The 11,509-nt window shown below is 69.1% G+C and overlaps 2 protein-coding genes across 5 annotated transcripts; one reads left to right on the top strand and one right to left on the bottom strand.

The window, feature by feature from the left end:
• The first annotated feature begins 380 nt into the window (after nt 1-380).
• On the top strand, nt 381-3,824 carry LOC140002921 (C-X-C chemokine receptor type 2-like). 2 transcript variants are annotated; one of them, XM_072040778.1, is made up of 2 exons: nt 381-1,265; nt 2,466-3,824. In XM_072040778.1, exon 2 carries the CDS (start codon nt 2,471-2,473, stop codon nt 3,539-3,541), a length of 1,071 nt encoding a protein of 356 aa, XP_071896879.1. In that variant the 5' UTR covers nt 381-1,265; nt 2,466-2,470; the 3' UTR covers nt 3,542-3,824. The 2 variants fall into 2 exon arrangements, with proteins under 2 accessions (XP_071896879.1, XP_071896878.1); XM_072040777.1 differs by having other exon boundaries at nt 383-1,440.
• Nucleotides 3,825-4,620: 796 nt separating this feature from the next.
• Nucleotides 4,621-10,276, bottom strand: RUFY4 (RUN and FYVE domain containing 4). 3 transcript variants are annotated; one of them, XM_072040637.1, is made up of 11 exons: nt 10,165-10,276; nt 8,590-8,665; nt 8,202-8,308; nt 7,906-8,031; nt 7,559-7,665; nt 7,340-7,483; nt 6,166-7,138; nt 5,983-6,089; nt 5,377-5,523; nt 4,968-5,099; nt 4,621-4,857 (listed from the first exon to the last, which is right to left on the bottom strand). In XM_072040637.1, exons 2-11 carry the CDS (start codon nt 8,633-8,635, stop codon nt 4,755-4,757), a joined length of 1,992 nt encoding a protein of 663 aa, XP_071896738.1. In that variant the 5' UTR covers nt 8,636-8,665; nt 10,165-10,276; the 3' UTR covers nt 4,621-4,754. The 3 variants fall into 3 exon arrangements, with proteins under 3 accessions (XP_071896738.1, XP_071896740.1, XP_071896739.1); XM_072040639.1 differs by having other exon boundaries at nt 7,340-7,462; XM_072040638.1 differs by lacking the exon at nt 10,165-10,276 and adding an exon at nt 9,476-9,571.
• Between the last annotated feature and the right edge of the window lie 1,233 nt (nt 10,277-11,509).

Below are 11,509 nucleotides of genomic sequence, written 5' to 3'. Positions count from 1 at the left end.
CCCCATGGAGTTTAGGCGTGCCCCATGGAAATAGGGGGAATTTGGGGTGACCCTGGGAATTTGGGGGGCCCCAGGGAAATAGGGGGGCCTCAGGGAATTTAGGGGTGCCCTAGGGAATATAGGGGGGCCCAAGGGAATTTGGGGTGTCCCTAGGAATGAACGGGGCCCCAGGGAATTTGGGGGGCCCCAGGGAATGTAGGGGGCTCCAGGGAATTTGGGGTGTCCCTAGGAATTTGGGGGGGGCAGGGAATTTAGGGGGGCCCCAGGGAATTTGGGGGGTGGGGCAGGGAAATAGGGGAGCCCCAGGGAATTTGGGGTGACCCTAGGAATTAAGGGGGTCCCAGGTAATTAGGAGTGCCCCAGGGAATATACATGTAGGGGGGCCCCAGGGAATTAGGGGTGCCCCAGAGAATTTAGGGGGGCCCCAGGGAATTTGGGGTGTCCCTGGGAATGAGGGGGGCCCTAGGGAATTTAGGGGTGTCCCAGAGAATTTAGGGGTGTCCCAGGGAAATAGGGGTGCCCTAGGGGTTTAAGGGTGCCCCAGGGAATGTAGGGAGGCCCCAGGGAACTTGGGGTGACCCTGGGAATGAGGGGAGCCCTAGGGAGATATGGGGGAGCCCCAGGGAATATAGGGGTGTCCCAGGGAATTTGGGGGTGTCCCGGGGAATTAGGGGAAACCCAAAGAATATAGGGGAGCCACAAGGAATATGTGGGTGTCCCAGGGTATTAGGGGTGTCCCGGGGAATTTAGGGGACCCCAGGGAATTAGGGGTGTCCCAGGGAATATAGGGGAACCCCAGAGAACATAGGGGTGTCCAGAGAATATAGGGGTGTCCCAGGGAATTTAGGGAAACCCCAAGGGATATAAGGGGGCACCAGGGAATTAGGGGTATCCCTGGGAATTGGGGGTGTCCAAGGATATTAGGGGTGTCCCTGGGAATTTAGGGGGGCCCCAGGGAATTTGGGGTGTCCCGGGGTATTAGGGGTGTCCCTGGGAATTTAGGGGAGCCCCAGGGAATTGGGGGTGTCCCAGAGAATTTAGGGCATCCCTGGGGGCAGGGGGTCCCCAGGCCACCGGAGCAGCCGTGGGGACGCGGGGGGAGCCCAAAGGGTGCCCCAAAATCCCAAAGCAAGGGGAGGGGGGGGGTTGCCCAGGCTGGGGGGGGGCCGTGGAGGCTGCCACTTCCCCTTGGTGCAGATTTTGCAACCTCGCTTCCTCCCCGGGCCCCATAAAGCTGCTCCTCGGCACCGGGGCGGCCGGCACAGGTGAGGGACCCGCTGGCGGAGGCTCCCCGGGCACCCCAAAACTGCTTTTGGGGGTGACGGCCCCAAAACGAAACCCACAGCCCGGGCACGGAGGGGAGAGGGTTGGGGAGATCTCCCCAGCACGGCTGGGAAGGGGAGAGGATTTTTGGGGTCCGGAGGAGGCAGCTGATGGAGGGTGAGTGCATGGGGTGCTTGGATTTGGGGTGGTTTGGGGGCACCCCGCTCCTTCTGCGGGGAAGGGGGTGCTGGGGGGGAGCACCCCGAGCTCCAGGAGGGGTCCTTTTGGGGTGAGCCCCCCCCCCCCAGGGGGGATCCCGGTGTCCCCAGGAGGGTCGGGAGGGGAAGCGGGGGGTTTCCCCTTTTTTTGGGGGAAATTCGCTTCCTCCAGGGGGGGGGCGCAGAGGAACTGCAGGGATTGTGGCGGCCAAAAATAGGGCGAGGGGAAGCGGGGACAGCTCGGGGGGGTGGGTTTTTGGGGAAATCCTCCTGGAGGTTGCTCCTGGGGTGAGCGTCGGGGTTCAGCCCCCAGCCCCGGCACCGTGGAAGGGTTGGGGTAAAAATGGGGTCGGAAAATGGTCCCAAATCGTGGTGGGGCAAGGCTGGAGCCCCGGTGGTGTTTGGGGACAAGGGACAGGGCGTGGAGGTGTCCCCAAGGGCCAGGCTGGGCTCCACCTGCCATTTCCCCATCGCGGGGGCCGCGGGGGTGCCGGGCAGCGGAGGAACAGGAAAGCCAGAGACGTGAAATCTTCCCAAAACCGCCCCGCAAAGGCTGACACATCTTTCCGTCCGGGGGGGTGCAACCTCACACGGGGACGGGACCGGTGGGGAGAAAGGGGGTGAAACCGCCACCAAACCCGCCCCGTGCTCCGGGGGGGGGGGGGGGCCGCGGGGTCCCCAAATAGCTCCGAGGAGCACCCCAAAAATGGGGATTTGGGGGTGCTGGGGGGGTCGGGTGTCCCCTGCAGGGGTGGAGAGGAGGTGGCTGGGGACCCCCCCTCTTTGGGGATGGATGTGGAGGGCGCACGGGATGGGATGAGGTGGGGTGGGCAGGGGGTGTTGTGCTGGGGGGCGCATTGGGGACAGCATCGGTGCGCCCCGTGCATGGCACAGAGGGGACGTGGGGCACGGAGGAGCCGGGGGGGGGACCACGGGGCTGGAGGTGCTGCTGGCCCCAAAATCCCGGTGCTCGGTGGCTCGCAGGCGGGATGGACTCCATCTCCTTCATCGGGGACCTCTCGGACCTGCTCTCCAACTACACCTACGACTACAGCACGGCGCTGCCCGACGCCGCCATCTCCTCGTCCCCCTGCCGGCCCGACGGCTCCGTCCTCAACAAGTACCTGGTGGTCTTCATCTACTGCCTGGTCTTCGTGCTCAGCCTGCTGGGCAACGGGCTGGTGGTGCTGGTGGTCACCTCCTCGCACGCCAGCCGCTCCGTCACCGACGTCTACCTGCTCAACCTGGCGGTGGCCGACCTCCTCTTCGCCCTCACCCTGCCCCTCTGGGCCGCCTACCGGGCGCACGAGTGGGTTTTCGGCACGGTGCTGTGCAAGGCCATCTCGGTGCTGCAGGAGGCCAACTTCTACAGCGGCATCCTTCTGCTGGCCTGCATCAGCGTGGACCGCTACCTGGCCATCGTCTACGCCACCCGCGCCGCCACCGAGAAGAGGCACTGGGTCAAATTCGTCTGCTTGGCCATCTGGCTCTTCTCCGTGCTGCTCTCCCTGCCCGTGCTGCTGTTCCGCGAGGCTTTCGTCTCGCCCAGCAACGGCACGGTGTGCTACGAGCGCATCCGCGGCGAGGACACGGCCAAGTGGCGCGTGGTGCTGCGGGTGCTGCCGCAGACCTTCGGCTTCGCCCTGCCCCTCCTGGTCATGCTCTTCTGCTACGGCGTCACCGTGCGCACCCTGCTGCGGACCAAAAACGCCCAGAGGCAGCGGGCCATGAAGGTCATCCTGGCCGTGGTGCTGGTTTTCCTCGTCTGCTGGCTGCCCTACAACATCACGCTGGTGAGCGACACCCTGATGAGGACGCGGGCCATCGCCGAGACCTGCGAGCGCAGGAACCACATCGACACGGCCCTCTCGGTCACCCAGGTGCTGGGCTTCTCCCACAGCTGCCTCAACCCCATCATCTACGCCTTCATCGGGCAGAAATTCCGCAACAGCTTCCTCAAGATCCTGGCGCAGCGCGGGCTCATCAGCAAGGACGCCGTGGCCCGCTACGGCCGCGCCTCCTACGCCTCCACCTCCGGCAACACCTCCACCACCCTCTGAGCCCCCAGGGCGACCCCTCAGGGCACCCGGGTGGCCCTAAACAAGGGCTGACGGTGGCCACCGGTGTGCGCGGTGCCGTGCGGCTGGGAGGGTGGCAGCGGGGTGGCTCTGAGCCCTGGTGGCACCGCGACGCCGTGGAGAGGCGCAAAGCCACCGAGCATTGGCATGGGGGGGACCCCGGGGAGGTGCCGGGTGCTGCCCGCCCTCCCCGCCCGCCTGGGATTTTGGGAACCCGTGGCCCCCGTGTGAGAGCTCAGCAATAAAGGAGGTGGCGGGTTTGTCACCCGTGTGTGGCTCCTGTTGACCGGGGGGCTGGGGCATGTCCCCGCTGTGCCATGCACCCAGGGTGCTTCCTGGGGGCGCGAATCCCTGTGAGATCCCCTCCGTGGCCCTTCCCTGCCCGTGGGGACAGCGAGCTGGCCCTGTCCCCCTGCTCCCCCCGAGGGTAGCAGCTCCTGGGGCACCCACCCCATGTCCCCCCAGTGCCGCGGGGCCGGCCCGGCGTTGTGCAAGGAGCCGGGAACCTGGCCTTACACAACCTGCGCGGGGTGGAGGGAGCTTTTCCGCCCTATCTTGGGCAACCGGGGCTGGCAGCAGGGCGAGGAGGGGGCTGTGACCCTGCCGGGGTCCCGCCTGCCACCCTGCTTGTGCCCAGCATCGGGGTTTCTGCCCTAGGGTCTCCCCAGGAGGGTCCCACGTTGTTCTTCTGTCCCCCCTGCTCCAAGCTCTTAATCCTGGGGGGCCTTAATCCCGGGGGTGTGCAGGATGGGGACAGCTGGGGACAGGGCACAGGGGGGTCCCCCACACCCAGATCCACGGTTTGGGGGGCTCGGGGCAGCTCGGCAGGGCCAGCCCATCACCTTCGTGTCTGGGAAAGCTCTTGCCCAAGCGGCGCCTTGCAGCCCGGCAGGAAACCGGGGCTGTTGGCCAAGAGCCCTCAACACCAGGACGGGGCAAAGCCTGGGACACCCCGCTAAAGGACAGTCCCCGTGGGGAGGGCTCGGACACCCCCGTGCCACCGTCCCCCTGCCCACCCCCCCCGTGCTGCCGACGGACAGACCACACCGGAGGCGCTGGGCTGGCAGGACTGGGTTTGTTTCCCTCTCCACGGGCCGGCCGTGCGGAGAACATCTCAGCCCCAAAACCTGGGGTGCCAGGAGCTGCCCGCAGACCCCGTGCCCCCAGGCGCAGCGGGACAGCCCCCCCTCGGGGCTCACGTAGCCGCCGGGTGCCTCTGCTGGTAGCAGAGCAGGCAGCACCTCCCCTGCTTGCCCACGTCCACGGAGCACGCGTGGCACACCTTGCCCTGGCACAGCCTGCCAAGAGGAGGGGGTGCGGTGAGGGCTGTGCCACCCTGGCACGGCGTCCCCACGTCCCTACATCCCCCGGTGTCCCCTGGTGTCCCCTGGTGTCCCCAGGAGCCCACCTGCAGCTGTAACGCCGGGACAGGAGGCGGAAATCCTTGTGGCAGCGGGCGCACAGCCCTGCCTCGCGGGGAGCCGGGCTGGGTGCCGGAGCATCGATGCCCTCCGTCTTCTGCCACAGGGCGTCCTTCTCCCTGCGGGGAGGGGACACGGGGAGGGGACACGGGGAGGGGACACGTCACCTGGGCTGCTTGTGTGCCCGTGCCCATGATAGGGTCCATGCAACAGCCCCTCTGCTGCTGTTGTCCCCACCCCGTGGAGGGTGCGGGAGGCTGTTGGAGACCCAAGTTGGGCACCCAAGGGTGGCACGCGAGGCAGGCACCCCGAGGTGGCGAGCGGCATTTCCCCGGGCTCTGGTGCCCTCCTCTGGGTGCCGGGATTTGGGAACCCTCGCGTGGCTCCGTGTCTCACCGCAGCAGCTCCAGCAGCCGCCCCTTCATGTCGCGGATCAGCTCCTGCTGCCGCGCCTGCTCCGCGCCGCGCGTGGCCTCCCGCTCCAGCGCCTCCCGTTGTGCCCGCTGTAGGGCCGCTGCCCAGCGCTCCCCGTCCTGACGGGCCCTGCCACGGGGCGGGCACGGCACCCTCAGCCCCGGGGTGGCCGTGGGGAGAAGGGCTCCCCATCCCCGGGTGTCTGTCTGTCCCTCCGTCCGGCCCCAAAAGCCAGCCAGCTCCCCGGCCCCACAGCTCGCCATCCCCGCACCGTATCCATCTGTCCCTCCCCGCACCCGTCCCTCTGTCCCTCCGCCCGCCCATCCATCCGATCGCCCCAAATCCATCCCTCCAGCCCCCCCACCCATCCCTCTCTCACCCCAAATCCATCCTTACCCCCCCTACCCCACCTCCATCATCCCGCCCGTCCCCCATCCCTCATCCACCTCCCCTTCCCCCTCGATCCCCAAACCCCTCCCTGCCCTTCCCCAGGCCCCCCAGATCCGCAGCGGGGCACCAGGGGTCACCCCTCCTGCGTTCCCGTGTGCTTGTAGGGCCGGGGGTCCCCGCGGCGTGTCCCCCCCCCACCTGCTGAGCTGCTCCTGCAGCCGTGCCACCTCCTCCCTCTGGGCTTGGAGCTGCTGCTGGCTCTGCCGAGCCTCCTCCTGCGCCTCCGTGGCCAGGGCTGCCAGGCGCTGCGGGACAAGCGGGGCTCAGCCCTCACCCCCAGAGCCCCCACCCCACAGCGGGAACCCCCGAACTTGCCCATACCATCGCCATATCAGCAGCCGTGCCGGGGTCCCCCTCTCCCTCTCCATCCACCGTGGGGTCCTGGGGACCGCGGGCGAGCTCCAGCGCCCTCCGCAGCACCTCCTGGAGCGCAACCACCTCGCCCGGGGTGCCCGCATCCTTCGGGGTGCCCTCATCTTTTGGGGTGCCCGTCCGTGCCCGCTCCTCCAGCTCAGCCTGGCAGTCCTGCAGGCGCGAGGCCAACGCCGCCGCCTCCCCCAGCGCCGCGGCCAGGCGGGCGCCCTGCTCCTCCGCCACCTCCCGCCACCTCCGAGCCTCCTCCTGCGCCTGTGCCAGCGCCCTTGGGCCCCCCGCCTCGGCCAGCGCCCGGCTGAGGAAGACGTTGGTCTCCCGCAGCGCTTCGGCCTCGCGCTCCCGCAGCCGGGCCTGCCGGGCACTGCTCTCCTCCCGCTGCCGGTGCCGCCGCTCCTCCCGTGCCAGCCGGGCTGCCAGCGCCCTCGCCGCCTCCTCCTGTTGGCACAGCTCGGCACGCAGCCGGGCCACCAGCGGCGATGCCTCCGGCCCGGCCGTGAGCCCTGTGCCGGGTGGCGGTGATGGGACGGGGTTGGCACCCAGTTGGGGGACCTTCGTGGTGCTGGGGATGTCCTCTTCTTCCTCCTTTGCATCCTCGTCCTCCTCTTTTTCATCCCTTTCTTCCTCCTGTTCGTCCTCATCCTCCTTCTCATCCTCCTCATCCTCCTCTTTTTCATCCTCATCCTCCTCCTTTTCCTCCTCCTCCTCCTCCTTTCCATCACCACGCTCTTCCTCTTCATCCTCCTCCGTATCCAGCTCCCTCTCCACGTCCTCCTCCTCCTCCTCACCCCCCACGGGTGGGCTCGGTGCCCTGCGTGGTGCCGTGACGGGCTGCGAGGGGTCACGGGCACCTCCGGCTGCCCCCGTGCTGGCACCGCCTGGCTGCGGGGCTGTCTTTGCCACGCTGGGGCGCACCAGTGTCCTGGAGGGGACACGGAGCTCAGGGCCACCGAGGCCACCAGGTGTCCCCCCCCACGAGCCACGCTCTCCATCACTGATGGAGAGGGCTGAGCGGGGCGCGGGCGTGCGGTTGGCACGGCCAGGGGGTCCTGAATGGGGGCAGGGAGGGGATGCTGATGACGGAGAGCCTCCGGTGTCCCCCCCAAATTGTCCCCGTGCTCACTCAGAGAACATGGGCCAGGCGGTGTCCAGGTCGGCCCTGCGCAGGGCCAGCTGGAAGGTGACGCCGTCCAGCTCGTACAGGCTGCCCAGGATCTCCGCCCGGCGCTGGGGGCTCAGGAAGGGGCTGCGGGCGTAGTACCACTCACTGCAAGCACACAGCGGGCTCGCACCCCCCCTGGCCGTCACCCCACAGCCACATGAACCCCCCCGGTGATCTCACCTGAGGCTTTCGGGGTCGAGCAGGCAGAGCTGCAGCGATTCCGCCAGCTGCCGGTGCACCAGGCAGTAGCGCAGGAAAGCCCGGCCCCTGCCCACGGGGGTCTTCAGCTTTGGGGGGGGGGAGCGAGGGTTAGCCAGCCCCCCGCACCCTGCTGCCCCCAAAGCCCAGCCCAGCCCATGATGGGGGGCTCCCAGGCTGGTTCTGGGGGTTCAGGGGGCAGCGGGGGCGCTTATGAGAGGGGAGGGAATCGAGCAGGAGTGCGCGAGTGCCTGTGCGCGCAGGGGGGGTGCGCACACACGCGTGGGTGCCCCGTGAGCCCCCCCCCCCTGTGGGTGGCCCGTGCCCACCTTGTCCAGCGAGGTGACGAAGCGGACGCCCTCGTGCTCCTGCCGGCGCCGCGCCAGGCCCTGGCACAAGAAGTCCCAGTAATCCTTCCGCTGCCCAAAAAAACTCTTCTTCTCCTTCAGGTCGAACTGCCAGGGACACGGGCTCGGTTGGGGGGTCCCCGTGTCCATCCCCGTCCCCCCCCCTTTGGTATCCAGCCGGCTCCTCCAGTGGGGACCCTGCGCGGCTCCTCGCGGTGTCCCCAGGCTGGGGACAGCCCCGGGCACCGTCTCCGTGCCTCAGTTTCCCTCGGGGCTACCTGCAGGAGGAACTCCAGCTGGGCGCAGAGGCTGTGCAGCTCCCGGCTGCCGTCGGTCACCGGCCGGTTCTGCTCCCGGTAGCCGCGGTTCAGCTCGCCGATGGTCTCTGCGGGGCGCCGGGGATGAGCTGGCACGGCCCTACCCGGGCACCCTGCCCAACCCCGCAGCTCCCGGTTCCCAACCCTGGGGATTTCTGCCCGCAGGTGAAAGAGGAACCCGGGGAGGGAGGCGCAGGGGGGAGCAGCGGGAGCAGGGGGGCACAGGTACCCGGCGGGCAGCGGTGGCGGGGATGGGTTTGGGGGCACGGGGGGAGCTGTGTTGGGGTGCCAGCGGGATATCGGGGCCCGTGGGGACACGCTGGGGGGGTTGGCACGCTGCCACACTTACTCTGCAGGTCCCTGATGACACGGTTGAGCTCCCCGTCCCCTGCCATGGCTCCGTCCCCCAGCCTGGGGAGGGGGCTCTGCAAAGGCAGGGTGCCCGTGAGGGGTGCCTGGCCTCTCCAAACCCCACAGACAGGGGTTATAACCCCCCCGGCTCCACCACGGGGCTGCCTTCCCTTCAGGTAAGAAACGGGGGTGGGCTCAGGCACCCCTTTCCCCCCCAATAACCAGGGTATGGGGTGGGCAGTGCCACCCCGTGCCGTGCGCCCTTGGCTGCCCACGGTGCCACGTCCCCAAAACCCTTGTGCTGTGCCACTGCCCGGTTCCTCAGGGTGCTGCTGGCGCTCAGCCACCCCTCCCGTCCCCGTCCCCGTCCCCGTCCCTGTCCCCGTCCCCGTGTCCCCCAGGATTCAGGATGTGGCTTTGGCACAGGGGAAGCGCTGCCTTCGCTTCTGCTCTCGCTTCCCTTGCGCGTGCCACGAAGAGCGCGGGGGGCTCCCGGCACGGGGCAGGGGGGGTGTGGGGGTAGGAAAAGGGGACACCACCCCAAATGCAGACCCCAAAAACGAGCCCCCTGGTTGGTAGAGCCCCCCCCCCAGCACGGCATGCTGCCCACAGGAGCACCACGAGGCTCGGGGGGTGTTGTGGGCACCGGGCTGGGGGGCACGGGGTGGCACCGCGGGGACAGGGCGAGGGACGGTGCCCGTCGGGGTGGCACCTGGGGGGCAGGTCACTGCCACGGGGCTTTGTGGGGCCAGTGGGGACACCCGGCCTCCTGTCCCCGTGCCCTTGGGCGCCCTTGGGTGCCCTTGGATGTCCCTGTCCCTCCCTGCCCGCCCTGCCCGTGCCTCAGTTTCCCTGTTGGAGCTGCGCCCCCCCCCCCCCCTTACCTGCAGCCCTGGGGTGCCCCCGGGGTGCCGCCGGGTGCCGCCGGGTGCTGGCTGCTCCCCGCTCCCACCCCGCGCCCCGCTCCTTCTCCTTTTGTACCTTCGCCCAGGAGGAAGTGCACGGGATGGGGGTGGCCGTGTGGCCCCCCCCCGGCACCCCGCACCGAGCCCCACAGCTCTGCCCCCCCCACACCAGCCAGCTCCCTGCACCACCGGGGGTGTTGGTTATATGGGGACCCTCCTGGATGGATTTCTGCAGGGGGGGGGAGCACTGTGCCGGGTCTGGGGGCACCCCGACACCCCCAAAAGGGTGGGCACAAGGTTTTGGGGTGCTTTGAGGGACGGCCCCCCTATTTTGGGGAGCGGGTTTGGCTACGAGCAGCCACGGGGGAACAGCATCCCTAAGGGACAGAGCCCCCCCCATGCACAACAGCCCCAGGGGAACATCCCCTAAGCACAGAGCCCCCCCCAGGAGGAGCAGACCCCCCAGCAAAGCCCATAACCCCCCCTAGGGTCCCCCCCCCAAAGTGCTGTGCCCAGAACCGGGGTGCAAACACCCCCCTCGTGCACCCCAACCGTGCCCCCCCCTCTCCATCAACGCAGGACCCGGGGACCCGCTGCCACCCTGCTCCCCGGGGGGCTGCCCCCAACGTCCTGCCCCCCCCCCCTCACCATCACCCCCTGTGCCCTACCTGTGCCACGGGGGTCGGGGGGGGCACGGCCACCCCCAGCCTGGCCTCGCTCGGCACCAAAGCGAAAGTAGGAAGTGCGGCACCGAGCAGGGCCTGCCCGGCCCCCCCTCGGGGTGCCGGCATGTGGGGTGCCCCCCCGGCACAGGGCAGAGCCCCCCCCATCCCCACCACCCCCCATCACCCCATAACCACCGAGCCCAGCTCCCTAAATGGGTGTTGGGGGGGGGCCACACGCGTGTGCGCCGTGCCCACAGCCGTGTCCCTGTCCCCCCCCCCCAGCATCCCTGTCCCCTGGGGGGGCCACCCAGCAGCTGTGTCCCTCCGTCCCTGAAGGGGGGGGGTGTTGGGATGGGATGGGGCGGGGGGGGGGCTCTGGGGGGGCCGCCTGCCCGCCCTTGGCGCGGGTGCAATTCAATTAGCGGGGCCTGGCGCAGCCAATAACGCTAATGGCCCCGCACAGGCCTGGCGCTGCCTGGCTTGGGGGGGGGGCGCGGGGGCCATCTGCTAATTAAATGGGGGTGGGGGACAGCGTGGCCAGCGGTGATGTCACCTCCATCACTGGGGGGGGGGCTGCGCCTTGCTTACACCCCCCCAGCCCTCTGTGCACAAGGGACCCCCCCATGTCCCCACCCCATGTCTCCCCCCCCCCAATATTTGGGGGGTTTAGGGTGTGCCCTGCGATGAGGAGACCCCCCCGGTAATGCTGTGTGGGCTCAGGGGGGCTGTGGGGGGGCACCCATCAGGGGGGTGCACCCATGGAGGGGTCACCCCTGAAGCATCCCAAAGCTGTGGGGAAGGGGCTGGCTCAGCTGGGGGGGGCTTGGGGGTGCCAGAGCGAAACTGGGGGGCACGATGTGGGTTTGGGGGGGGGCAAATCAGGGCCAGGCATCCCCTAAATGACCGGGGGCTGGGGGGGGGTGCTGCCAGGATCCGGCACCCACCCCACAGCGGGACCCGGTGGGTGCAGGGGGGGCCGGCAGGGGGCACGGGGGGGGGGCAGAGCCCTGGGGTGCGGGGGGGGGGAGAAGGAGAAGGAGGAGGAGGAGGAGGAGGAGAAGGAGGAGGAGGGGGGGGGAGCGTGCTGGAGCTGGCTCCCACCCAAGCACTGCAGGACATGGGCGGGCACGGTGCTCCCTGCCTGCTGCCAGCGCGCAGGCGACGCTGGGGGACCAAAGTGGGGGGGGACACACACACAGGGCCTGGGGGGGACCGCAGCCCCCAGCCCATCACCACCGCACGGTCCCGTGCCCAACAGCGGGGCACCTCCCGGGCACCTCCCGGGCACCGCAGCTTGTTGCGACCTCAGGGCACGGCTGGATTTGGCTGCTGACCCCCCCCCCAAATT

Source organism: Anas platyrhynchos, chromosome 7 (assembly GCF_047663525.1).
Source record: "Anas platyrhynchos isolate ZD024472 breed Pekin duck chromosome 7, IASCAAS_PekinDuck_T2T, whole genome shotgun sequence".
Lineage (NCBI taxonomy): Eukaryota > Metazoa > Chordata > Aves > Anseriformes > Anatidae > Anas > Anas platyrhynchos.
Note: the sequence above shows the minus strand (reverse complement) of the source record. Positions and strands in the feature narration are given on the sequence as shown.